We start from the raw sequence: 27,182 nt of genomic DNA, 5'->3' as shown, positions 1-27,182 counted from the left end.
TAAAAATTCTTACTACAGATGTTTATATAATAGGTGGGTGTTTAACTTGCCAATTAAACAGTTTTAAGGCTCAAATGGAAATGTTTGAAAATGTTTATTGAATAAAAATCCACTCTTTTAAACTTGGAACAATGCTTTCTAACTTGTGTTCTTGACTGATACTGAATGGAGGATCTTGTAACTAAAGCCACAAATAGCAATTGTTCAGTTTTCCTGGTGCTGATAACTTGCACTGGTCCCTCATCTGAAGCTTCATTCTTGTAGTGCCATCACGTAGTGTATTCGATCTTTCATGGAAAATCTGTAGCTGCTTATATTAAGCCTAAATGGTAGACAAATTGTGTACTCCCAATGAGGAGTGGCATGATGGAAGGAGAGGATATGCAGTTTCATCAGTTGAAGACTGACTTTGTGGTGTACTACTAGATACAGGAAATGGCATCAATGCCAAGGATCCTATTGTACCTCTGAGCTATAGATCACCATTGCATTGGAACACCATGGCATCTTGATTCTTGAGTTGCACTAATGAGCATGTTCCACTCATTATTCCCTTGTCACTGGCTCTGTCCTTCAGTTAACAGCACTGGAGTAGGACCTACAGTTCAATTACCAGATGTGCTACTCTGGTAACAATGGCTACCACTCTTGATGTCTTCATTCTTGGCGGCTATAGGTGGAACTGCACCAACTGTGTGAAAAATGAGATGGTGTATTTGAACTGTAGGTCCTACATGAGATCAGTGTGTGATGAACAGGACAGCTGGGATGACCTGATAAATCTGCCCACTTGAATTGGCAATGGGCAATCAAGTGACACAGAGGGAATGCCCTATGCCCTTAGATCACTGCCTATCTTCACCCTCTATTCTTACCCAGTATACAGTCAGAGGGGAGACATGCAGATGTCAGGGGGCCTGCACTTGTCTCAGGAAGAACAAGATCGGTGCAGAAGAACTGGTTTCTGCCTCTGACTCTTCAGGACACTTCTGTGAATTAATCGGAGTTCCTCCAGCATAGGGTGTGTGTGTGTGTGTGTGTGTGAGTGTGTGTGTGTGTGTGTGTGTTGCTGGGTGCTTTGAATATCCAAAGGTGACAGCTTGGGCACAGTGAATGCAAGCCTTGATACATGATAAATGTTTGCCTAGAGAGAATCTTGTAATATTTTGAGAAGTTGCACAAGGGACTGGGGTGTTTTGATCTAGTCAACCTAATCAAATCTTCAAACTGCACCTCTTAGACTAAGGCCTGGGATCATCCTGAACAGCTTTACCAAAGGCTTTCTGGTCATTTTCTAGAATTTCTCATCTAGCTCTGCACCCCAATCACTGACTAATGATTGAACTCTTTTCACAAAAGTACTAGAAATGCTCAAGGCAGGCAGTATTTGTTGAACAGGTTAACACCTCAGGTCAATGATCTATCAGAATTGGGAGTAATTAAGAAATATTCCAACTTTTCCTGGGTCTAATGAGACTGATATGTAACATTAACTGTCTCCTCTTTCTGCCATAAACGTTTCCAGGATTATATTTCAGATTTCCTGCATCTGCAGTTTTTTCTTTGCTTTTATTTCATTCGGTACAAATCCTGGTTAATTTTCCGTGTTGGTTCTGGTCCGCTGTGTAGCAATGTTTTTCTCTGGGTTAGCCACAACTCTTTGAGACTGTTGACCAAGCTGATGTCAAGGGAGTTGAGCATTCGAGGATACGCTCGACTTGCCTCCGTCTCTCAGCTAGGTTAAAGACACTGTAGGAGCAGCAGGGTTGTTGTCTCTCAACCAATATCACTGAAAACATTTTCTATTTGCTTTGAGTAAGTTGGCTGCTTTTCCTATACATCAGCCAATTTGATAAGCATTTCTGGATGCCTAGAGGTTGAAATAGATGGATAAAAATACATGCCTTTTAGAAGAGTTAGAAGTGGGACCATTTGGTTTTTTGTTTTAATCTTTACAATTATTGAAAATCTATCTGGGTGGGAACTGACCTGCCTCCAGATCCTTTGTTACTAATCCACTTTCTTTTCACCTGCCCTGTTCTCCAGTGACGTACTGCCGCCTTTGTCCCCGTCTAGTGGTGTGTTCTGATTTCATCGATTAGCCTTTTACATCTCAGAACAAAGCCCTGACAGAAGACTTTCCCCTTTCCTGTTGTTCTCAAAGAATGAGAAGCTGGTGGGTGCGCATTTGAATGTGCTATTGTTGGAAACATTTTTTGAGGCTGAAATATCAAAGTGGGCTTTGAATAAAATTGAAAATGTAGCTTATTTTACAAGTTTCTGAAGATATTTCTTGGAGTGGTTTGATAATGTACGAAGGATCCGCGAACCTGATATTGACAATGCACTATCTGAGCAGAGAAAACTAGGTTGATATTGCAGTGTGGTACTGAGGGTATCCAGCACTGGTGGGAATGAGACAATGGAGTGCTTCAGTGAGAGGCAGCATTTTTCAGGTGAGCTAACAAAGCAAGGCACTGTTTTCTCTCTTGGTAGACATGAAAGGAAATCGCGTGGTCCTCTTTCGGAGAAGTTGGTGATACTGTTTCATCCTCAGACTCTTGGTCACCATCACCAAATCAGTTTCTTGGGTTCATAGAACTATTCAGCAAGGAAACAGGCCCTTCAGCCCAACTCATCCATGCTGACCAAGATTACTAATTAAGCTAGTTCCATTTGCCTGCTTTTGGCCCATATCCCTAAATCTTTCCAGGTCATGTTGCACTTTGAGGAGCTTGAGCAAACTGGCTACCATGTTTCCTGTATCACAATAGACATTTGTGCTATAGAAATACAAGTTACTCATATCTTTTTTGAAGGCGAATGTTTAACTTAGTCTTGTAAGGAGGAGCTATGTCCAAAAGGATAGGATGGCAATGAGTGATGGGCATTCTTTGAAGCTGTTGCCTTGACAGGTTGTCAGCTTATTTCCTTCTTGCTGAACCCCTCTCTCAGCCACAGTGATTGTAGGCAAAGCCTACTATTCCAAAGAGGGCTCAAATCAGATAGGTTAACATGATTTTTGTTTTGGTTTCAAAGAACGTTCCATAAAATGTCAGTCTAATTGCAAAGATTCTAGATTGTTTAGTGTCATTTCCAGTACACAAGTGTAAAGAACAAAATAATTGTTACTCTGGATATGATGCAGCAGAAAAACACAATAAGGCAAAGAACACAATAATAATAATAAAGCAATAAATATATAAGATAAATACATTGTATGATCAGAAAGTGGCACTAGGCACAGGAGTATCTGTACATGGGGTGACTCTGGCAGGAAATGATAAAGTAGTGGTGGTTGGGGATGTGGGGGTGGGTTAATGGGTAGAAGTATTGATCAGCCTTACTGCTTGGGGAAAGTAACTATTTTTGTGTATGGTGGTCCTGGCATGGACGCTACGTAGCTTCCTCCCTGATGGGATTGGGACAAACAGTCCATGAACAGGGTGTGTAGGATCCTTCATGATGTTACTGGCCCTTTTCCGGCACTTTTCTGTATATATGTCCTTGATGGCAGGTGTGCTGGTGATGCGTTGGGCTGTTTTAACGACGTGTTGTAGAGACGTCCAGTCTATTGCAGTGCAGTTTCCATATCATGCAGTGATGCAGCTCTCTACAGTGCATCTGCAGAATGACCCAGTAGACAAGCTCTCTTCAGCCTTCTCAGAAAGCAGAGGTGTTGGTGAGCTTTCCTGATTATGTAGGATGTGTTCTGGGACCATGAGAGGTTGTGTGAGGTGTGCATTCCCAGGAGTTTGAAACTGCTTGCAATTTCCACTGTTGTGCCACCAAAGTAGAGAGGGGTGTGAGTGGTTTGAGTTCTCCTGAAGTCAATAACCTTCTTTGTATTGTTGATATTGGGGAAGAGGTTTGAGGAAAAGGTGGTGTTTAGATTATCAGAACACTCAGTCCTCTTTTATTGTCATTTAGAAATGCATACATGCATTAAGAAATGATACAATGTTTCTCCAGCGTGATATCACAGAAAACAAGGCAGACCAAAGACTAACACTGGAAAAAAAAACACATAATTATAACATATAGTTACAGCAGTGCAAAGCAATACCATAACTTGATAAAGAACAGACCATGGGCACAGTTTAAAAAAAAAAAAAGTTCTCAAAGTCCCGAGTCGATCGACTCCTGAGTCCCCGATAGCAGGCAGCAAAAGGGAGAAACTCCCTGCCATAAACCTCCAGGCACCGTCAACTTGCCGATACCTTGGAAGCAGCCGACCACAGCCGACACTGAGTCCGTCCGCCTGAAAACTTCGAGCTTCTGAGAAGCCTCTCCGATACAGCCTCCCGAGTGCCATCCTCTGCCGAGTGCCTTCGACCTCTCCCCGGCCGCTGAAACACGCAAAGCCGAGGATTTTGGGGCCTTCAGCTCCAGAGATTCTGGTTACCGCACAGTAGCAGCGGTAGCAAAGCGGGCATTTCAGAAGTTTTCCAGATGTTCCGCTGTGCACTCACGTCTGTCTCCATCAAATCAGAATTGTGCACGGTTCCCTACTTGACAGATAACAGATATTCATCGTTGGAGAGGCCGTGTGCGCTGTCGTCACGCCGCCATCTTCTCCCAGTTTATTGAACAATAAAAGCCATATGGTTCAGAAAGAGACCATATCCTCCAACATATCTATACCAGTTGTTTGAAAGACCTAATTAAATAGTCGCGTTCCCCTCCCTCCAGTCTTGTGAATGTTGGACTACCTTGTTGTGTGCAGAGGGCTACTGCAATTTGGTAAACTTGAAACTGTTTCATAGGAATTTGGACACAGTCATGAACCTGGGATGATTTAGTTCAAAGTAAATTTATTATCAAAGTACATATACAAAGTTGCCATATACAATCCTGGGATTCATTTTCTTGTAGGCAACACAGTAAGCCCAAGAAACACAATAGAATCAATGATGTACTGCACCTAGCAGTACAGACAAGTAACCAATTTGCAAAGACCACAATCTGAGCAAGTACAAATAATATTTGTATTATTAAATATCAATAACATGAAAGTGAGGTCATAGGTTGTGGGAACAGTTCAGTCACAGGGCGAATGAAGTTGAGTGAAGTTATTCCCTCTGGTTCAAGAGCCTGATGTTTGAGGGGTGATAACAGAACCTGAACCTGGTGGTGTGCGACCTGAGGCTCCTGTAGCTTCTTCCTGATGGCAGCATTCTTCCTGATGGAGGATGTTCTGGGTGATGGGAGTCGTTGACAATGGATGCTGCTTTCCTCTGACAGCACTCCGTGTAGATGTGCTCAATGGTGGGGAGGGCTTTGCCTGTGATGGACTGGGACATATCCATTACCTTTTGTAGGATTTTCCATTCAAGAGCATTAGTGTTTCCCTACCAGGCTGTGATGCAGCCAGTCAATATACTCTTCACTACACGCCTACGGAAGTTTGTCAAGATTTTCGATGTCATGCCGACCCTTCACAAGCTTCCAAGGAAGCAGAAGCGTTGCCATACTTTCTTCATAATGGCACTTACATGCTGGGCCCAGGACAGGTCCTCTGAAATGATAACACAGAGTAATTTAAATTGCTGACACTCCACCTCTGATCTCCAATGAGGACTGGCTCATGGGCCTCCGGTTTCCTCCTCCTGAAACCAATAATCAGCTCCTTGGTCTTGCTGACGTTCTGCGAGAGCTTGTTGTTCTGACACCACTCAGCCAGACTTTCAAAGACGCCCGAAGTTTTGAGGCTGAAAGGACAGATTGCGGCTCCTCTGACTTCGACAAGTTTCCAGTGATTGGTACAGTGTTTTATGCCCAAGAAAGCTGCTCTCAGCTGGTTGATTGCCACCAAGATTAGTCACACAATCAACCACAGACTCCAGGCCAAATTTCTGCTTAATTGATATTTGAACATTTCTAAAGAACTTGTCCAATTGTGTTCTAACATCGCTGTATCATTGTACTGTAACACTTCAACATTACTGATAACAGGGAAAAGCAGAGAGTTCCCTCTTCACATCCTTTTACTGTGTTTTTGGAACTCTACTTCTGCCGAAAGTGATGGTCTCTCATTGCATCCATGTAAATAGAAAAATATTCCCTTTCTATGCTTTCTCTATTATCTTTCTCACACTCTGGGACTCAAAACTGGTGGTACACTTTCCATGACATATCATGTGTGCACATTACACATGAGGCATGGCTACCCAGATTACCAACAGCAATGTTTCTTCAATTGCTCACCAAGTCAGGTGCCTCAGGAATTGAAATTTGACTCAGTGCCTTAAAATATTCTTTCAAACATGCTGAGGTCGGATAGAAATTCAGATTCATTTATTTATCGCATGTATATTGAAAAAGTGAAATGTGCTGTTTATGTCGCTGGGGGCAGCCCTCAAATGTTTCCACACATTTCCGCGCCAACAGAACATACCCACAATATTCGCAGAACAACACGAGGAACAATGACAACAACTGCAAAACAATCCCCACTCCTGTATCCCACCCACCCAGCCACTCCTGCACACCGACACAGGCCAACCCCAGTTTCCACTGGACTCAGAGACTCCCAGGCATTGGACCTTTAACTTCTGCAGTGTCCTCAGACTCACAGGCCTAGGTCTTCTCCCATTGGGCCTCAACTTCCAATCGACTTTTGGGCTTTGATCTTTGGTATTGACCCCAGGACAGGATTCTTGCCTGAACAGAACTCTGATTTTGGAGCCCTCTGACCACTAGCTGAGCTGGGGGGTGGGGGTTGTCACCAGTCCTCATCCTGCCTTTCTGCTATCCTGACATCTGACCACAGATATCTATCATCCCTGGTCAACGCCACTGGCCTACGAATATGGAGTGCAGAACGGAGGTCTAGACTCCGGCCCAGGCTGCAGCACAGGATGACTTCTCAAAACTACCTAGCAAAAAATATTTACCTGAAAGGTAATTTGTTGTGCTCTCTTTGAGATGCTTTTTTCCCTACATTTCAGTATCTGCCAATGCTTTTGAATGAATTAAGATATTCCAGTTGTTAAGGCTGACATTAACCAGCTCAAAGACCCCAGAGGTATCGAGTCTGCATCACTTGCCTCCATCTCCAGCCTGTGCATATCTCTGATGGTCAGAAGAAGACAGAATGAGATCTGACTCCCTTCCATGTGATTAAGCAGTCCGGCACCAATCCTGTAGGGGGGTCACATGCAATGCAGGGACTTGGTGTAGCTACCAAAAGCCACTAGCATCTAGAGACTGGACACAGGCAGGAGATCAGCTCTTTAATGAGAGAAAACTTCAATGGGAAACTGAAGGTAAAGGGTTAAGAAATAAGGTGTGTTAGAGGTGGAGATTGAGGAGGAACTTGCAGAACATTGTGCTTGAGATATCAAATACTGTATTCTTAAGACATTCATCGGCAGATTTTTTGTTTTGAAGCAGCTTATAAATTCCTAATAGAGTGTCAGCGAAGGAGCCTGTGTCAGCCTCAGGTACTGTTTGAGAAGTAATGACAGCTTTAATTTAATGCAGGGAGAACAATTTTTAAAATTGTTTTTAGCCATTTTAATTTTTTAGTGCTTATTTCAAAGTAATGGTTTGAAAGTTTAGGCATCTAGAAGGATTGTGAACCAACATTACAAACATTTAAACGGTGGATACTAGATATTTGCTGAGTGAGGTTCTGAAAGTGAGTTATGTAAATCTTTAAAGGAAAGTTGCTAATAGTTATTCTCAGACCAAAGTTTTTCATGTTAGCTGTGAATCATTGCTGCTGAGTCTGAAAGACTGTAAATTTGCGCCACGTTGCAGAGACTGGGAAACAAAATGTGAACTTGCACATCAGTGCCACACTGAGGAATTGCTGCACTGCTCTTGATACAGTCTTTCACTTAAGGTATTAGTTTGAGACATTATCTCCCCTCTCAGGTGAATGTAAAAGACAACAGTTTGGACTTCTGGGGTAGGGCAGAGCACCTACCCTCTATGTCGTAGCCAATTGTTATCCCTCAGCCAGAATAAATTATTCTTATTTGAATTAAGTTGTTATTCCAGAAGCGAGAAATAATGTTGTTTTTAAACAATTAGTCTACTAATATATTGGAATTTGTGGCATCTTAAAGTGCACAAGTTGGCTCCAACATATTGTGCATTGCTTTAAATGTTTTTCATTAACAGTAAACTCCTTTGAGTTCAGAGGCTGCAAAAGACTTTAAAACTGCATAGTTTCATGTAAACTACATATTTCTTCCATAGAACCTTTCCTAAGCAGTCAATCTTTATGCTTTGAATGTCCTAATTTGTTTGTCATCAGCTATTTGGTCATAGGGAAATATCACCGCTGAGCCCAGAGCTACCTTGATGCTCCTGCCTCCTTGAAGAATGATGATAAGTTTGGCCAGGAAGGAAGCAAGAACTGCACCTGGAAATGTATTTTTTTAATTGAGATACAGCACGGAACAAACCTTTCTGGCCCTTCGAAGCACTCTGACCGGCAATCCCTCAGTTTAATCCTAGCCTAATCACAGGACAATTTACAATGACCAATTAACCTACCAACTGATTCATCTTTGGACTGTGGGAGGAAACCAGAGCACCCGGAGGAAACCCGCGCAGTCACAGGGAGAACATACAAACTCCTTACAGGCAGCATTATGCTACTATGCCACCTATTTTCTGCCTTTAACTTTCACTCCCATGTGAAATGTCCATGTGTCCATTGAAGGGTCCTGGTCTGAAACGTCGACTGTTTATTCCTCTCCATAAATGCTGCCTGACCTGCTAAGTTTCTCCGGCATTTTGTGTGTGTTACTCTGAATTTTCAGCATCTGCAGAATCTCTTGTCCTATCAGGGAAGATGTAACACTCTTGTCCATGTCCATGTTATTGTGTATTTTAGTTGACACCGCTGGGATTCATCTAACATCTAGAAGTTTTACAAGATTGTGCTCCGGGAATTTGATGGAACCCACAAAGATTTATTTTTAATGTCCAGGAGTGTTGCCATTACAGATTAATGTTTAGATTTTAGGAACAGGAAACTAGAACATTCTGTATTATACGTTCTTTCTCCTCTTTCATTCATTTAGCATTATTTATTACAACATTCATAACTACAGGAGGTAGTTGGTCCTATGAAGAACTGCCAAGCTTGAAAGCTTCCAACGTACAATGGGACTTCTTATGGCTCCATCCACAGCTTATTCTCTATTAATATAATACATTGTTGGCAACCCTACTGCAGTACTTCCCCACCCAACCCCACCCACCCCCGACCATTTGCCTAGGCTTTCCATTTACAGGTCAGTAGAAGTCTGTGGACCCAGGTCACCTCCTGGCTGAATTTGTCTTTTTAATTTTTATCATATTCTTAACCATATTTGAGATCACCAGCCCATACTTGGAATTGGGATGGGTGGGAATTGGGAAGCATACAATTTTGTAACTATTCATAAGTGCAACATTGGACTGTGATGTCTTGGCTTCTGTACTTCCACTGAAAATCACCTGGTCCACACAATATTTAAGAATCGCCTAGTTACTTAAGGCCAAAATGGACAGAGGTGATAGTTCTCAAAACAGAGGACATGAGTTTCTGTAATAATCTGGTAGCTTGCAATGTCCAGTTCTGGAGTTACTTCCAGATTTATTCAATTGTGAATCGTCCAGTAACTACGCCTTCAGGCGAAAGGTTACTGGTGTCCATCAAGATTGGGAGGATGGGAGTAAGCTGGGATTCACGTTCCTTTTCCAGCATTCAGTGCTAAGATCTCTGGGTACTAGTAAGAAATGGTGACGTGACAGTGGTTGTAGAGGAGAGGAGGAAATTCTCCTGGAGAGAAGCAGCAAAGCTTCATTTTGAAAGGTGCTGGAGCTCTGTGACATTTTGTAACTTTTTTTGTTGTTCACAGATATGGCTGCCTCGCCCAGGATGGTGCTTCTCTGCATATTGTTCCTTCAATATTTTATTCAATGTGTACCAGCCAATTACCGTTGTGATGCTCAGTACAACAGATATCCAGGTACAATTTGATTGTCAGTGAGGCCCACAGGGGACTTCAACGTTATAGTAAGAAAGTGTGAAGTGTGCAAATAGTTACAGAAAGGAGACAAGTTTATAAGAGTCCTGGTGAAAAGTTTTGGCCTTTTTGTTCCCTTCCATAGATGCTACCCGACCTGCTGAGTTCCTTCAGCATTTTGTGTGTATTGCTCTAGATTTCCAGCATCTGCAGACTCTATTGCATTATGAACTGTTATGTTGAAAGTGTGCAATGTATCAATGTGCTATAAGTGTGTGCAATGTCTGGCCTTTACAATGAGGACTGTGGGTTATATCTGTATTTTAGCGTGGAGTATATCAAAGAACAGTGCACGAGTATAGATTACAACAGTTACAGAATATTGGAATGTTGGGATGAAATGGTGGGGTTGACCAATGTGTTAGTATGAAGACTATGGATTAAATTACAGTTACACTGAGGGAGCGGATAAGTCACAGTGGGGTGTGGAATACAACACAAGATTTATCATGGTGTACTGGGGTGGATTGGGGTATTGCAAATTAAGTGTACATTGAGAATTTGCTGCAATGTTTAAAAGTTCAGTTTGTTGGCCAATTTCTTATCTGTTTCAGATAACCGAGATATCTCCATTGATTGTGGTGTTCATCTGATCAACCTATCCATTAACCTTTGCCCATCACTCTTTGCCGGCTTCGATCCTCTGACCCTTGCACTGAATGGCCGATATAATGACACAAAGTGTAAGGGGAGATTGGATGACTCAGCCACACCTCCAATGATTCGATATTCTCTCACTGTTAATAATGTTGACTTCAACAACTGTGGCAATACTTTCAAAGTAATTACTCTAATTTCTGTCACATTAGGTGGGCAAGAGTTGGGAGGAGGTCTTCATACAGAAAGGAGGGAGGAGAAAAGAACAAATGACCAAAGTTCAGGCTTAACTATGAATGACCTCCCTCTAGCCTGCTGATACCACCGCGTGAAACTAAGCGTGGCAACTTGAGTAAACCTTGGGTGGACAACAGGGCTCCACGTAAGGACCAAGGTCCATAGATAACAGGACTTAGACCAAAACCACAATGAGGAATTAAGGGAAATTAAACACAGGCAGAGTCAAAGTGAAAGATTCAGAAAGATTTGGGGTGGGGTTGATTAGAGATTTTGGGGGAGAGTGGTGGGGAGAGACTTGAGAGAGATTTTGTGTAATTCTCTTGTGATTTTTAAGCAAAGTTATTTTACCTCCACAGTATATTTTTTTCAGGTTGTCTGTCCCAAATGTCTGCATCCTAAACTTGTTAAACTTGCTCAAAGTAAACATTCTTCAAGACTTCAAGCCTTGGAGAGAGATGCAAAGAGAAATGTGAGAGATTCAAAGTGAGGAGAGAGATCAGTGAGAGGCAGAGAAATAGGTAGAGATTAGGCGGTAATTCAAGTGAAGAGAGGTGACCAGGTGGAGGGTGATGAGTAAAAGTCTAGTTATGGATTATTATGAGTGGGTTGTTTATTTTATATTGTTATTGACAAGAAACACAACTTGATATTTCTCATGTATTTATTGATGCCTTTTGGTGTTTCAGATTGTTGACGAGGGTCCAGGAACTGGAATGTTGGCCCAGTTTTCCAATATCCAGTCTGTTGTCATCTCTGGTTTTATAGATCCCTCAAATGACCATACGATGATGATCAGTTACAACCCCAGGCTGTACTATAAATTCTCCTGCAAGTACCCTCTTGAATATATCCTTAACAACACAAGGCTTATAACGTAAGTCCTCTTTAGAACTATGAGATGGCATAAATAAAATAAAGAATTCTCAGTTACACAGTAATATTGCTCTGGAAGTCTTCTGCACTTGCATTCAGCTTGGTGTGTAGCCACAACTACCATTCAGTTAATGTTAGTCATTCTGAACACAGCAAACCAGGAATGCATGGACTGGTTAGCCTGTTCTTAGTGAAATCAATTAAGGGAGAATTGTAGACCAGGATAAACCTTTGGCCTTCAAGTGATGTCCTGAGATCTTTAACATAAAGCTGAACATGGGTCATCAACTAAGGACAGTATGGTAAGAAATCTGAAAGCAGATAATACAAATTGCATCAGTGCTTCAAGAGCAGAGAACTGATTGATTTGGATTTTTAAAAAAATTGAGACCCCAGCATGGAATAGACCCTTCCAGCCATTTGAACCTCGCCACCCAGCAAACCCTGATTGAATCTCGGTCTAATCATGGGACAATTTACAATGACCAATTCATCTCCTAACCGGTACGTCTCTGGACTGTGGGAAGAGACCAGAGCACCTGGCGGGCACCCACGTGGTCACAGGGAGAACATACAAACTCCTTACAGACAGCGGCGGGAATTGAAACCGGGTCGCCTGCACTGCAAAGTGTTGTGCTAACCACTATGCTACCGTGCTGCCTTTTGTTCGGAGAAAGTTGAAAGGAAGGAAATTCTTGTATTTATGTCGTCTCTTCACAGCCTCGGGCATTCCAAAGCTTCCCTATTTTGCAGGGTAGTCACTCTGTAGGAACTGCAGCATCTAATTTGCACAGAACAAACACCTATAAATATGAGTGTGACATGAAGCAGATTGTCTATTTCAAAATGGTCAGTGTACCAGGAATAATACGCAGTTTTTCTATGGAGAAACCCCAACACCAAATTTAGTCCCATTCTCCAGCGCAGTACTGAGAAATGCTTTCTTTTGAAGAGTTACTCAATCATCGCCTAGTCTACCCTTCTAGATGGAAGTAAAACATCCCGCAATATTATTGGAAGGGGAGAAATTTTATTTCTCCTGGCTTGGCAAACACTTATTCCTGAATCAATATCACAAGCAGTTCTTATCATCGTTAACCTTTTGAAATTGTGGGATCTTGCTTTGTGAAAAGCAGCTGACAAATTTCCTTTACCAAAGCAACATCTGTACTTCTAGTAAGTACTTCATTAGCTGTAAGATACTTTGAGACACCCTTAGGTGTTGAATGATACAACTTGTCTTTTGTATGAATCTGACAGTCTCCCCATGGCAATAATTAAAGGCTAGATAATAAGCATAATGGGGAACATTAAAGCAAGAAAAGGTTGTGTTTGGGACAGGTGCATGGTGTGATTTAGTTCAATGTTCTGCTTGCTTTTGAGATGGACAACAGAAAGATCCTTTTTTTGATAAGAGGTGAATTGTTAGGGGTCTTGTTCAGTGTTCAGCACCTCACGTGAGGAGCGATGACTACTCTGAAGTGGCAGAGTGCTTGGTTGTTGAAACCAAACCTATAAATCTGATCCTCTGTGAATGTTACAGAGTGTTGGATCTCTGTTTAATTTCTGATTCTTCGGGTTCTTCTGGGAGTCAGGAACGATTACATCACACGTGCTAGCTGGCCGGTGGTGTAGTTGCATTCGCACTGGACTTCAAGGCTAGTGGTCCTGGGTTTGAATCCAGCTGGCTCCTTGTACGATTTCCCTCCGTGCTGAGTTGGGTGTCGAGCTGGCAACTCAACCTCGTAAAAAAAACAGACAAAAGATGCTAAAGAAACTGCAAGGATGCTGCCCAATGCGCCACGAGGCACAGAAAGAAACAACAATCACATTGCTAATACTTAGCCAAACAGAAATGAGAAAGGTGATAAACCTTTAGTTTAACTGTCATACTGCTTTCTGTCAGTGAGTGTGAAAAAGTACATGAGTTTGTTAAAAAGTACAAATTTTATAAAAAACTATTATTAAAAAAATTGCTTTCCAACAAAAGTCATTATTTGGAAAACTAAAAACTTTGGGTGCTGCAACTCCAAAATAGAAACAGGAATGTTGGAAGTACACAGGATTGGGTGAGAGAAACAGAGGTAACCTTTCAGGTTGATAACCTTCCACTCGAAGCGATGTTGAAAAGCTATTGACCTGAAAAATTAACCTTGGTCCTTTCACTACAGAAACTGCCTGATCTGCTGAGCAGTTTATTCCAGAGATGATGGTCAATGAACAAGATGTCCATGGGCTGATCCATGATGGTACAAGTAAATATTTTCCACAGGGAGCCATTTCCTCACCTCACATACTTCTGTCTTTGCTCCCTTCAGGTCTTCCATTTCTATCGCAGTGGCCACAAGCAATGGCAGTTTCAGCAGCACTCTTGCCTTGCAGCTATACGATGTGAGTTTTTCCATCCTGAATAGTGTGAGTTATTGATTTACACATTTGTGACCTGCTCAGGGAGGGTCTCCCCATCTCACCCACATTAAAAAAAAATCACCATTTTTTTTTCTACAATAGTGCAAGGATTCACATCACAGGTTGTGGTGTGAGCATTCCTTCCTTGGTCATAAACACCCTATTTAATCTGTTGCTAGGGGGTTTAACCTTATGTAGCAGCTGACTTTTATGGACTTGGTGTGGCGGGGATTGGGAGAAGTCATCTGTAACTACCGGTGCAAGTATTTCACTTAATGATAGTCAAGAATTCTGAGCCAAAGTGGGAACTGATTTACACTAATTTATGAAAGAATAAGTCCCAATGCACAGTAATAAAACACATATTACTGTAAACTGAGAGAGAATTGGATGTTCTATGTGATTATTTGCTGTTGAAGCATAAAGACTTGGAACCAGCAGATGCTTGACCCAGGCACTGCTCACACTGTGACCTCAGAGCATCACATCACACAGCAGTACCTGTCCATTGGATAAAGGTGATTGGACAGGGGAAGTCAGAAGTGGGTTTTTTACACAGAGCGTGGTAAGTGATATTTCTGTAACTTCAAAACATTAAATTAATTCAAAGGAAAACAGCAGAGTCGATAGTTAAGTTGTGTACTTCGTTTTTTTTTTACTTTAAGCGAGGTGCCACCTTATCATTTAGTAGTGTCATGCCATATACAACTCATGGATTTTTACATAAAACCCATAATGAATTATTTAAATAAATAAAGAATGATTTATCAACACCATATTTACAATATTACTGAAATATTACTGAAATATTAAAAACACAACAGTAAGTGTGTGAAACATACTGCCAGAGGTGGTGGTTGAGGAAGATATATTAGGAACATTTAAGAACCTGTTAGATAGGCACATTGATGATAGAAAAATGGAGGGCGATGTGGGAGGGAAGGGTTAGGTTGATCTCGGAGTAGGTTATAAGGTCAGCAAAACACCTTGGGCTGAAGGCCCTGTTCTGTAGTGTAATATTCTTTGTTCTATGAAAATGAGTGCTTAGTTGTAATGAGTGATTTTTTTTTCGTAAACAAATCTATGTACAATATATTATCTGCAGTTATTGGCTGGCCATTCTCATTTGTCCTGACAGGATGATGTGGACTCACATGTTTGGACCATTATGATCCTGGCATTGAAGTTAGGAAGTTCCAGATCTGACTCAAAGACAGTGATAGATTAGTGATGTATTTCATTATCAGGATGGTTAACTTCATGTGGAGGCTTACCTGTGTGCCTGCTGCCCTTCTAGGTTGTAGGTGCTTTGTGTTGTTGAAGAAGTTTTGATGAGTTGCTGCAGTGCACTTTGTACATAATGCGCATTCCTGTTTTCAATCAACTAACTGAAGTGAGTGGATTGACAGCAAATGTAAAACAGCTTGTTCCTCTGGCAACTGCTGGTGTACAGCTGCAGAGATGGTTATTGATGTACATGTTGCAGAATCACCTAGGCTTTATTCCTCAAACCTCATCCAATTGTCTGTAAAAATACTGAAAATCCACTGAAAATGTGTTTCAAAGATGCATACATGTCAAAGAACCTGGAGTTTAATTAAATGTGTTTTGTTGCCAATATTCCTGCTGTTCCCTGTAAATTAGATTGCAATATGTGTCAATTTTTAAAAAATCTTCTTGTTGGCTTTAAGATAGACACTTACCTGCCTCTGACTGAACTTAAATTATGACTCTGTAATGACATAGTTTAACACAAAGTTAAGGTAAAATTAATGGTAAAATTGGACAATTGTAGTGCATACCTGGATTTGTTGTTTGCAAGACATGAATTAAAGAACCTTTTGTCTTGTCAGTCTGAAATGGATCCAATTTCAAATTAATAAGCTTCAGAATATGAATAGTCGACAATGGCAGCCAGTATCAAATAAGGACGCAAAGCAAATTCATTTGTTTGGACCCAGGAAAGATGATCGAAATAAAGTCAGAGATAAAGGAACTGAGGGAATCAGAAAACAACATGAGGGATTAAGGCATTAAATGGATTTGGACTTAGTGAGGATTATATGAATCACAGAGAGAACTCGGATGGAGCACATGGGATTACTTGTAACCTGGAACCTGGATGATCTTTGTTTCTTAGTCAGGGGTTTGGCAGCAAGGGCTTCTCGATTTCTTTGTAATTCATTTGCTTCATTCTGAACAGGATCAAGATTATACTTTGCCGCTGATTGTCCCTGATACTGGCCTTCCACTACGATACAAGGTTTATGTTGAAGTCAGCATCAGTAATCTAACTGCAAAGTAAGTGAATATGGAAACACGAGAAGGACATTTATCCCTGTGGGTCTGTTCCACACTTCATTGAGATCAAGGCTGATTGCAATCTCAACACCATTTACCTTGCTTGATACCTGTGTGACTTTTACAAATAAAAGTGAATGCCACCCTGATACCAAACCCTGCTGAATTTGCACTGGGAGATTTCCAATAGCCTGTGTGTAATAAGATAATATTCCAAAAAAATCTAGTTCTAATCTTAGAATTGTTCTTCATTTTCCTGTCAGCTGTATTCTTCTCTCCTCAAGTCCCTCACCTCTACCCGGGCATAGGCAGCCAACAGCAGCTCGCCAGAGTTCTCGTTCCTGGGCCAGTCTTTCACATTTTCTGCAGATGTAGTCCATCTTCTTGGTGAATCCTTCCTCTCCTAGGGATGACGGATGAGGTCTTTGGAGCTTCTGTAGCTCTAGGTTTTTATGAGATGAGGTTGCTAGCCCCATGGCCAACCCTCCTCCTTTTGCAGCCGGGCTTGGGACCATCAACGGCAGAGTTCTATCAGCTGTATAGGAGACATTAATTCCAGTTTGTGAAATAGCTACGTGATCTCAGAAAGGATGCAACAATATACGAGGCTAGGTAGGAATAAAGGAGGCGGGGTTATCTGGGGAGCCTTGATCTGAGGGGTAACAGAAGCAATTTGGCATGGTGGACCTCCCCCAGTCAAATATCTCACTGACGTTCACTTAAAAAATGATTCCTGGTTACTAGGATTTTATTGGCTTTGGAATCTGCCCTCGAGTCAGAACTGAGGAGTGGGTGAGAGGGTGTAACTGAGGGGATAAGTTGTTTCATAAGCCAATATGTCTAATGGATCGTCTGTTTGATTTTCAGCTTTAATGTCCTCCTGGATCACTGTTTTGCCACACCGTCACCATTTAATCTCTCCTTTCTTGACACTGGATACACCTTCTTCACTGGGTAACATGGATTAGTATCTTGCTCTCTGAACCTGAGCAGATCTGACTTTATTTTAAATGAGAGTGAAGATCTGGATGATGCCAATTTTTTTTGCTCCATTGCCATTCTCCATCTTTGTCTCCAGGTGCAACATTAGCCCTCGCACAGCTATCATCAGAAATGGAGTCAGCAAGAAATCCTGGTTTGTCTTTGACACATTCCGGTTTAACGAGCATAGGGACAGGAAGCTCTCTACGATCTATGTACACTGCGTAACCAGGCTTTGTGAGGCCAAAACCTGTCAGACCTCACTTCAAGTGAGTGCTCATCAGCTTTCAAGGTGCATTATTCATACAGGCAGTGCGTTGTTGGGCGGCATTACAAGGAGAAGGCAGGAGAATGGGGTTGATTGCAACAATAAGGTTAGCCATGACAAAATGGCAGAGCAGACTTGATAGTTTGAATGGCCTAATTCTGCTCTTATGTCTTATAATCTTAAGGCATTAGCGAACTAGTAGAATTGCTGCCTCTCAACTCCTGCATCCCGGTTTCAATTCTGACCTCTGGCACTACCTGCGTGGAGTTTGTACATTTTCCCTCTGACTACATTGACTTATTCTGGGTACTCTGATTTCCTCCCCAAGTGCTAGTTGGTAGGTGAATTGGCAGTGAAAATTGTCCTTATTCTGGAGGTGAGTCGTAAACCTGTTGGATGGGAATGTGGGGAGAATAAATTAGGATTAGTGAAAGACAAATGTGACTAGGCGTTTGATGGTCTGTGTGGACATTTTGGTGGTTCAATGGGTTTGTTTCTGTTGGGTAGGCACCTATAAACATATAAATGTGTTACATAGGCTGGTCATGCTACATATATAAAGATATGCTACAAATCTGCCAGAGTTATGCAGTTTAAGGGATTATTTACATAAAATGGTGTGTGTGAGGCAAATTGGAGTGTGTTACACAGTTCATGCTTGAGGCTTTTTGTATACAGGCTGTCTTTTTTCTATTTATTTGTGGGACATGGATACTGCTGTGAAGTTCACAAATGGGACATTAAGGGTGGCAGAACGGTTTATGGTACAGACGACATGGGTTCAATTCCCGCCACGGCCTGTACAGGGTTTGTGTGTACTGCCCGTGACTGTGTGCGTTTCCTCCCACAGTCCAGAGATGTACCGGTCGGTGGGTTAATTGGTCATTGTAAATTGTCCCGTGGTTAGGCTAGTGTTAAACCGGGAGATTGCTAGGTGACGTGGCTCGAAGAGCCGAAAGGATCTATTCCACGCTGTTTCTCAATAAATAAGTAAATTGTTGCCTATCCCATACTCATCTTTGAGATTGTGTTAACGACCTCCTTCCTGGAGAAGTACAGTCTCTGTGGTGTAGGTAGCCCCCGTACTGCTGTGAGGTAGGGAGCTCCAGGACTTGGACCCAAAGACAGAGAAGTCAGATGGAAAGGGACATGCAGGCAGTGTTGTTTCCATGAGCATCCTGCCCTTGTCTCTTCATGTAGCAGAGGTCGCAGACTCATTCTGGAGAAAGAACTGTTATAGAGGAGTTAGCAAGTTGTTGCAGTGAGAGTTGAAATGGTGCAGACTGCAGCCGGAATGATCAGACGGTGCAAGGAGTGAATGTTTTAGAGTGGTGGATCAATCGAGGTGGCTTTGTCCTGGATGTTGCCGAGCTTCTTAATTATTGTTGAAAGATTGCAAAGCCATAGAGAACATGGAAACATGCTCTTGGGCCCATTCTACAACCATCAACCACTCATTCACACACCCAATGGAACGTTATAGACCACCTCTTGCTCCGATTGTATCTTCATTTTTTTTTGCACTGTGTTCTTGTTTTTGCAGTCTATTTCTTTTACTCTCTCTGTCTTGTACAATTTGTGTGTAAATTTTCTGTGCTGTCTGTACCTACAGCATGCCCCTGTGGTGGTGCTGCAAGCAGGTTTTTCATTGTACTGTACCTGTACACATGACAATAAACTTGACTCAACTTGAAGCTTATATTAATTCATTTTTTATTCGCCCACCACACTTTTGTCAACTCCCACCCCCAACACCAGATTATTTGCACACAAAGGGTAATGTACATTGGACAATTAACCCACTAACCCTCATGTGCTTGGGATGTAGGAGGGAGAAGGTGCACCCAGAGGAAATCCTCAGAGTGACAGCATGAACATGTAAACTCCACATAGACAGCAGCTGAGGTCACAGTTCAGCCTGGGTCTCTGGTGTTGTCAGACAGCAGCCTCACCTGCGGTGTCACTGTGCTACCCTAGATCTGAAATGCAAACTCTGCCTCCACAGATGTTGCTTGACCTACTGATTTTCTGCTTTTATTGTTTGTTTACTAATTCCTAGTCCTCTTCTCCCTGTTCACTGACTGTGTTACTTCCCGTAACAATGATCCCATCATCTGTGTAGAAAGTTGTGGACATGGATTTATGGTCTTCTCAAGATTTATCTCAAGAATAGGTCCAGTGCAATATAGAACTCATCACAAGCCATCTTTACGCATCCTTCTTCCTCCCTAAAACATTCCATGTGCGATTCTTCTCAAGGTGTACTAGATTTGTGAAGTCCCAGACCAAGTAGATTATGTTAATCCTTTCTGACTGTGTATAATACTGCATTCCTTCAATTGTCTGAGACCAAGTTTTGGTCACATAGCAGTTACAGTCAGTCCAAGTAGGATCTATTTAGAAACATAGAAACATAGAAAATAGGTGCAGGAGTAGGCCATTCGGCCCTTCGAGCCTGCACCGCCATTTATTATGATCATGGCTGATCATCCAACTCAGAACCCGGCCTTCCCTCCATACCCCCTGACCCCTGTAGCCACAAGGGCCATATCTAACTTCCTTTTAAACATAGCTAATGAACTGGCCTCAACAGTTTGCTGTGGCAGAGAATTCCACAGATTCACCACTCTCTGTGTGAAGAAGTTTTTCCTAATCTCGGTCCTAAAAGGCTTCCCCTCTATCCTCAAACTGTGACCCCTCGTTCTGGACCTCCCCAACATCGGGAACAATCTTCCCGCATCTAGCCTGTCCAATCCCTTTAGGATCTTATACGTTTCAATCAGATCCCCCCTCAATCTTCTAAATTCCAACGAGTACAAGCCCAGTTCATCCAGTCTTTCTTCATATGAAAGACCTGCCATCCCAGGAATCAATCTGGTGAACCTTCTTTGTACTCCCTCTATGGCAAAGATGTCTTTCCTCAGATTAGGGGACCAAAACTGCACACAATACTCCAGGTGTGGTCTCACCAAGGCCTTGTACAACTGCAGTAGTACCTCCCTGCTCCTGTACTCGAATCCTCTCGCTATAAATGCCAGCATACCGTTCGCCTTTTTCACCGCCTGCTGTACCTGCATGCCCACTTTCAATGACTGGTGTATAATGACACCCAGGTCTCGTTGCACCTCCCCTTTTCCTAATCGGCCACCATTCAGATAATAATCTGTTTTCCTATTTTTGCCACCAAAGTGGATAACTTCACATTTATCCACATTAAATTGCATCTGCCATGAGTTTGCCCACTCACCCAACCTATCCAAGTCACCCTGCATCCTCTTAGCATCCTCCTCACTGCTAACACTGCCACCCAGCTTCGTGTCATCCGCAAACTTGGAGATGCTGCATTTAATTCCCTCATCCAAGTCATTAATATATATTGTAAACAACTGGGGTCCCAGCACTGAGCCTTGCGGTACCCCACTAGTCACCGCCTGCCATTCTGAAAAGGTCCCGTTTATTCCCACTCTTTGCTTCCTGTCTGCTAACCAATTCTCCACCCACACCAATACCTTACCCCCAATACCGTGTGCTTTAAGTTTGCACACTAATCTCCTGTGTGGGACCTTGTCAAAAGCCTTTTGAAAATCCAAATATACCACATCCACTGGTTCTCCCCTATCCACTCTACTAGTTACATCCTCAAAAAATTCTATGAGATTCGTCAGACATGATTTTCCTTTCACAAATCCATGCTGACTATTTCTATGGTTAGGGATGGAGAAACCACTTACTGTGGAGATAGTGCCTAATCAGATGATCTAATTTATTGTAATAGACAAGAGATCCAAAGGCAATTTGAAGAAATATTTGTTTGTGCCCACAAAGCTGATGATAACCTGGAATGTGCTGAATGAGAGGGGGCAGAAGCAGATTCGCTCGTAACTTTAGGATAACAATAGAAAATTGGATCAATGAAAGGCAACAAAAATGTGGTGCTATTGAGAAATGGCAGAGGAGTGGGATTAATTTCCCCGCTCTTTCATGGGGCCAGCTGAAATTGTGTGGTGTAATGATGTATAATTCTTGCTCTCTCTTTGTAAACATACAGGGCTGCAATGGTCATGGAAGAAAGAGGCGAAGGCGAGAAATTTTCAGCAATGAAAAAGTGACAACACAAACCTTCACAGTTTCATCTGGACCCATCTACACCAGGGAAGAAGGTACAAGCCAGCTGGCAGAAATTAAACTGCTTCTAACTGGTTCCGCTTTGAGTATGAGACTCTGGATAAGATTCCTTTCCCTTGGGGTGGGAGTTAATAAATCAGTAATGTTGTTTGAGAAATTTCTGATTAAATTCCTGCAAAGCCATCTTCTAAATTAGATTTGGTTCTGTGTCACTTTGCTTGCAGTTTTCCTCCCTGAAACATTAATTCCTGTTGCTCTTTGCTTCAGATTATTTGACCCCTGGAACTCCAGCACCTCTAAATGGTAAGTGGCAGGAAAATTACAAGGCAAAATATCCCAGGCACAAAGCAAGGTACGTACCCCTTGTGATGGGAGTTTTGCAGTTTTATGTTGTTGAACTTTCCAATAGCTTCTAGTGCTAATAAACTGCCTCATATGTTGGCCAAGGTACCTAAAAACATTTTACCTCTCTGAACTGCCCCCCAAATACTGTCCATTGCAACATGCCCCGTGCCTATATTATCTGCTGCTTTGAACCTCTCTCTCTTCCTTCTGAACTCTGGATACTCTGCATTACATGTTCTTTCTTAAACTCTAGACTCTCTGTTCTAAAGCTTAATGCTCCAATATTCAGTCCTATAATGCTTTCCAAAAGTCCCAGTACAAAATTATGCAATCTTCCTTCTTCCCGGATTCTTCCCTCTTGGCTTGATACTAGATGCCACAATTCATGAGGCTGACGGGTTCAAGCACTCACACGCTCTTTTGCTCCTTGATAATAGGAGATAGGTAACACTGGCAAGATCAGCATTTAATGCCCTTTCCTAATTGGCTGTGGGAAGGAGGTGATGAGCTTTTTACACTGTTGTAGCCTAGGAGATGAAGGTGCTCCCATGGATTATTAGATCCTGAATCTTTTCCCAGTGACAACAAAGGCAACACAATGAAATTCTAGTTCACCTACTGGGATGCACTTTCAGTGGTGAGGATGGGATTTGGGGAGAAAGGCACTTGTTGGGTGCAATTGGTTTGGGTGCTTGAAAGGCAAAATTAGAACTGCAGGATATTGGGGAAGGGAATTGCAGCACTGGGTACAGAGATGTTGCCGGGACTTGAGGACCTGAATTACAGGAAAAGGTTGAATGGGTTAGGACATTATTCCCTGGAGCGTAGGAGAATGAGGAGGTATACAAAATTATGAGGACCAAAGATAGGGTAAATGGAAGCAGGCTTTTTTCACTGAGGTCATAGGTTAGTGGTGAAAGGTGAAATATTTAAGGGAAAAAGCAGAATAACAGTTTGGCATGGACTAGATGGGCTGTAGAGCCTGGGGGAAACTGGGAGGGCAGGGGAAAAGTATCAAGGGTCAGTCAGGCTGCCGATACATGGGATGGGATGTTGGATGATTCAACGTGTGGAGGTGACAGTCCAGTCATTTGCTTACTTGAAGGCATCCGTATCAGTAAGATCTAGTTGTCTCAGGAGTGTCCGATGATGACTGCCTCTAACCCAAAATGGTCCAGCTTTCAAAAGGAGAGTTCTGGGGGAATTATGTCATTCTGTACACTGCTGGCACAGAAATCGTAACCAGGACGATATATGCCAAGAAGCGTCTAGTTGAATGATGTGAAATGATCCAGAAAAGTACACTCTGTTCATTTTTCACAAAGCGATCAAATGTTGTCTTTGCTTTATGTGAATTAAAAATGAACACTCCATTTAACTATGTTGTCAACAGTACTGACAGCAGTGCTGTTGTTGTTCTGGTTAAAACCTGGAATGGCATTAGGTGCAAGTAGTGGGATCGTTGAGGATGGAGTGGTGAGTGGTGCCACTAAGTGGTATAAGTAGATTGACATTAATAAAGACACAAATTTATCTTCCTCTGCTCAACCTTTGCCTCACTTCTCGTGGCTTTTCGCTAAATTTAAATGAATAAAATGATTAATCTCTGGAAGTAATTCAATTGTTTGTTAGCTCTGCTTTTTCTAAGATACCTATTAACACGCATGCATGGTTTGGGTATTGACATAGAACCTTTCTGCTGCTTGTCAGCATCAGGCAATGATGTTATTCAAGTTATTAGATTGTGTTTTGGGGATCTCTCATCAGAACAAATGGGATTTTTCCCGTGGTTATTTCTGTTAACCTTGTGGTGTGAGACCAACGATATCTCCTTTCCCATTTCTTAGGAATGATCCACAGCACAGAGATCAACTACATGTCCCTGGTGGGTCCGATCATTGGCATTGTGCTAGCAGTTGCTGCTGGTTTGACTGTGGTTATAGTCATCAGGATGTGGAAGAGAAATCAGTTGTCTGATAGGAAACAGCCGGACCAGGACTGCAATAACACAGATTACCCAGCAGAGTGAGTCTCCCTGTCACTGAGCTGGCTCACAGAGATGTGCTGCTTCAACCAGGAACCAGCAACCATCGGCATTACCCGCCTAGCTTACATAACTTGCTGGAGGAGGGAGGTGGTAACGAGGTAGAGTTTCCAGTTTGGACGCAACCGGGAAATTGCACCCAATGTTCACTTGAAGTGGGTAGATTAGGCTTTGAGTTTATGCTACAATTTATTTGCATAACCACAAATATAAAACTTTCAATGCTTGTATAGCTGAGTTTTGTTATGATTTTTTAATAATTCAATTTGACAAGATTCTTTGGTGATTTTTAAACTTCTCAGATCCCTATATCACCATGGCCATTTTTTCTCTGAAATCTCTAGCCTTCCTTCCTTTCTAATCCCTTAATCATTCCCAAATGTAATAGCTGGCCGTGCTTTGTTGCCAAGGACAAAAGACATTGAACTCCCTTCTTAAATCTCTTAATCTATCTATCCTTAAGATACTGCATAAAGCTCACCACTTTGATAAGCTATTGCCTAATCTTTTGTCTTATATCCTGATATGATTTGTATAACATTCCCTGAACTGGCCCCGTCATCAACCCAATTGAACAAATGAACAGGAATAAAAGCTGAATGTCCAGCTACTGTATTCCTGATCAGAGATGTTATTTTTGTCATTGAGATTGAAGGAAGAAAGATAGCTACAGAATAATGCATCTCAGAAGAAAAAGTGTAAAAAGCCAGCCAGGTCAGGAGGATAACTGCGAACTCACCTGACTGTAAAGCGGAAAAATAAAACAAAAACTTACACATTTATGCTTTGGTCATTCATTGTGTAACCTGCACTCTCTATTGCTCTGAGTGACATGTACAGTTACAAGAAAACCCTTTGCAATTACCTGGTTTTCTGCATTAATTGCTCATAAAATGTGGTCTGATCTTCATCTAAATCACAATAATAGACAAACACAGTTTGCCTAAACTAATAACACACAAACAATTGTATTTCTTCTCGTCAATATTGTGTACACCATTTAAACAATCACAGTCTAGGTTCAAAAAGTATGTGAATCTCTGGGGTAATGCCTTCTACAAAAGCTATTTGGAGTCACGTGTTCCAATCAATGAGATTGAAGATGTGGGTTGTGGAGGTGCCCTGCCCTATAAAAAAAGACACACAAAGTCGGGTTACTGACAGAGCCTGCTCTTCTCAAGAAAAATCTGTTTATGTGCACCATGTCTCAAACAAAACAACTTTCAGAGGACCTTGGAAGAAGAATTGTAGAGGTGCATGAAGCTGGAAAAGGCTGCAAAAGCATTTCTAAAGACCTGAGTGTTCATCAGTCCAGTCAGAGAAATTGTCTACAAATGCAGGAAATGCAGTACTCTCTCTAGGAGTGGGCATCCTGCAGAGATCACACCAAGAGCACATCATGCATTGAAGGAGGTGAAAAAGAACCCAAGGATAACAGCAAAAGACCTGCAGAAATCTCTGGAACTTGCTAAAGTCTCTGTTCATATGTCCACTCTAAGAAAAACACTGAACAAGAATGGTGTTCATGGAAGGACACCATGGAGGAAACCACTGCTCTCCCAAAAAAAAAACTGCTGCACTTCTCAAGTTTGCAAAAGACCACCTAGATGTTCCACAACGCTTCTGGGACAATAGCCTGTGTACAGATGAGACAAAAGTTGAACTTTTTGGCATCACAAGACCTTGTTGGACATTGACTACTGCAGGCCTGCTGCCCTTGCTTGGAGGGGCAGCAGTGTCGCCTCGGTCATAGCTGGGACTAGGCCTCAAGCCACAGGCTTGCGCTGTAGTGTGGCGCCCAGACTCGGTTGGGAGTGGCCACTCCCACCAGTGCTGCCCCTCCAGTTTTGGATTGGTGGAGTTACAGGCTGGATGCCGGGAACCATCAATTTATGGGACTTGTCACTCAGGGTCTTGGACTAAAAGATGTGTTTTCTTACGTGACTATCTTCGTTTTCTCCCTCTTCCTTCCCCACCCCCCTTTGCTATTTTGAAAGCACGTGTATGGTTTTGCATCTTGGCCCCAGTGGAACACCGTCTCCATCTATGGCTTAACATACAATTAAACTTGATTTGATTTTATTTTGATTTGAGAAATGTACGCCACTATATCTGGAGGGAAAAGGGCACTGCACACCAACACCAAAACCTCATCCCAACTGTGAAACATGGTGGAAGGAGCATCACGGTCTGGGGCTGCTTTACTGCCTCAGGTCCTGAACAGCTGGCAATTGTTGAGAGAATAATGAATTCAAAATCAAGACATTTTACAGGAGAATGTCAGAGTAGCAGTCCATCAACTGAAGCTTAATAGAAGTTGGGTGATGCAACAAGACAATGATCTGAAACAGAGTAAATCAACAACAGAGTACTTAAATAATGTGTTCAATAAAGATATGAAAAATACAACTGTTTGTGTACTATTAGTTTAGGCAGATAGTATTTGTCTATTATTGTGACTGAGATGAAGATCAGACCTCATGTTATGAGTAATTAATGCAGAAAACCAGATAATTGCAAAGGGTTCATAAACTTTTTCTTGCAACTGTACATGTTTGTAGGAACTGAGATGAAAGATTTGACAAATTCTTTTGCATACATCTTAACCCTGAGATGGAAGGAAAGTTAGAAATGCCAGTGTGAAGGCCAACCAGCTTAGATTCTAAATAATCTTCTGCTATCCCTCATTGGAATGTTCACATTGATATCAAAGAATACACTGGCTACAAAACATTATCTAGAAAGAATGGTGAGTGAGAGCTGGTATTTTTGGAACCGAATGTCAGGGAGAAGAAATATACATTGAGTAAATGTGCTTTAGCTAACACTGTCCACATTCAGGAGGCACCCACAGCAGACTGACTACTTAGTGATTCATTGTTTCTGCAGATTGTCTCTGAATTTGCTCCACTTCAATCCAAGACCTTTTTTTTTGAAAAAAAGAACATTTCAGGAACAAATTCTTTAC

General features: G+C 42.0%; 1 protein-coding gene across 1 annotated transcript; it reads left to right on the top strand.

Moving 5' to 3' along the window:
- The first annotated feature begins 635 nt into the window (after nt 1–635).
- Nucleotides 636–24,199, top strand: LOC134340883 (zona pellucida-like domain-containing protein 1). The gene is made up of 10 exons (XM_063038456.1): nt 636–723; nt 9,864–9,974; nt 10,586–10,812; nt 11,555–11,742; nt 14,060–14,132; nt 16,354–16,451; nt 17,319–17,405; nt 17,530–17,701; nt 21,749–21,860; nt 24,018–24,199. Exons 1-10 carry the CDS (start codon nt 636–638, stop codon nt 24,197–24,199), a joined length of 1,338 nt encoding a protein of 445 aa, XP_062894526.1.
- The last annotated feature ends 2,983 nt before the right edge of the window (nt 24,200–27,182 follow it).

The sequence above is a fragment of the Mobula hypostoma genome, chromosome X2, assembly GCF_963921235.1.
Source record: "Mobula hypostoma chromosome X2, sMobHyp1.1, whole genome shotgun sequence".
NCBI lineage: Eukaryota > Metazoa > Chordata > Chondrichthyes > Myliobatiformes > Myliobatidae > Mobula > Mobula hypostoma.
The sequence above is the reverse complement of the archived record's forward strand: the minus strand, read 5'-3'. Positions and strand labels throughout refer to the sequence as shown.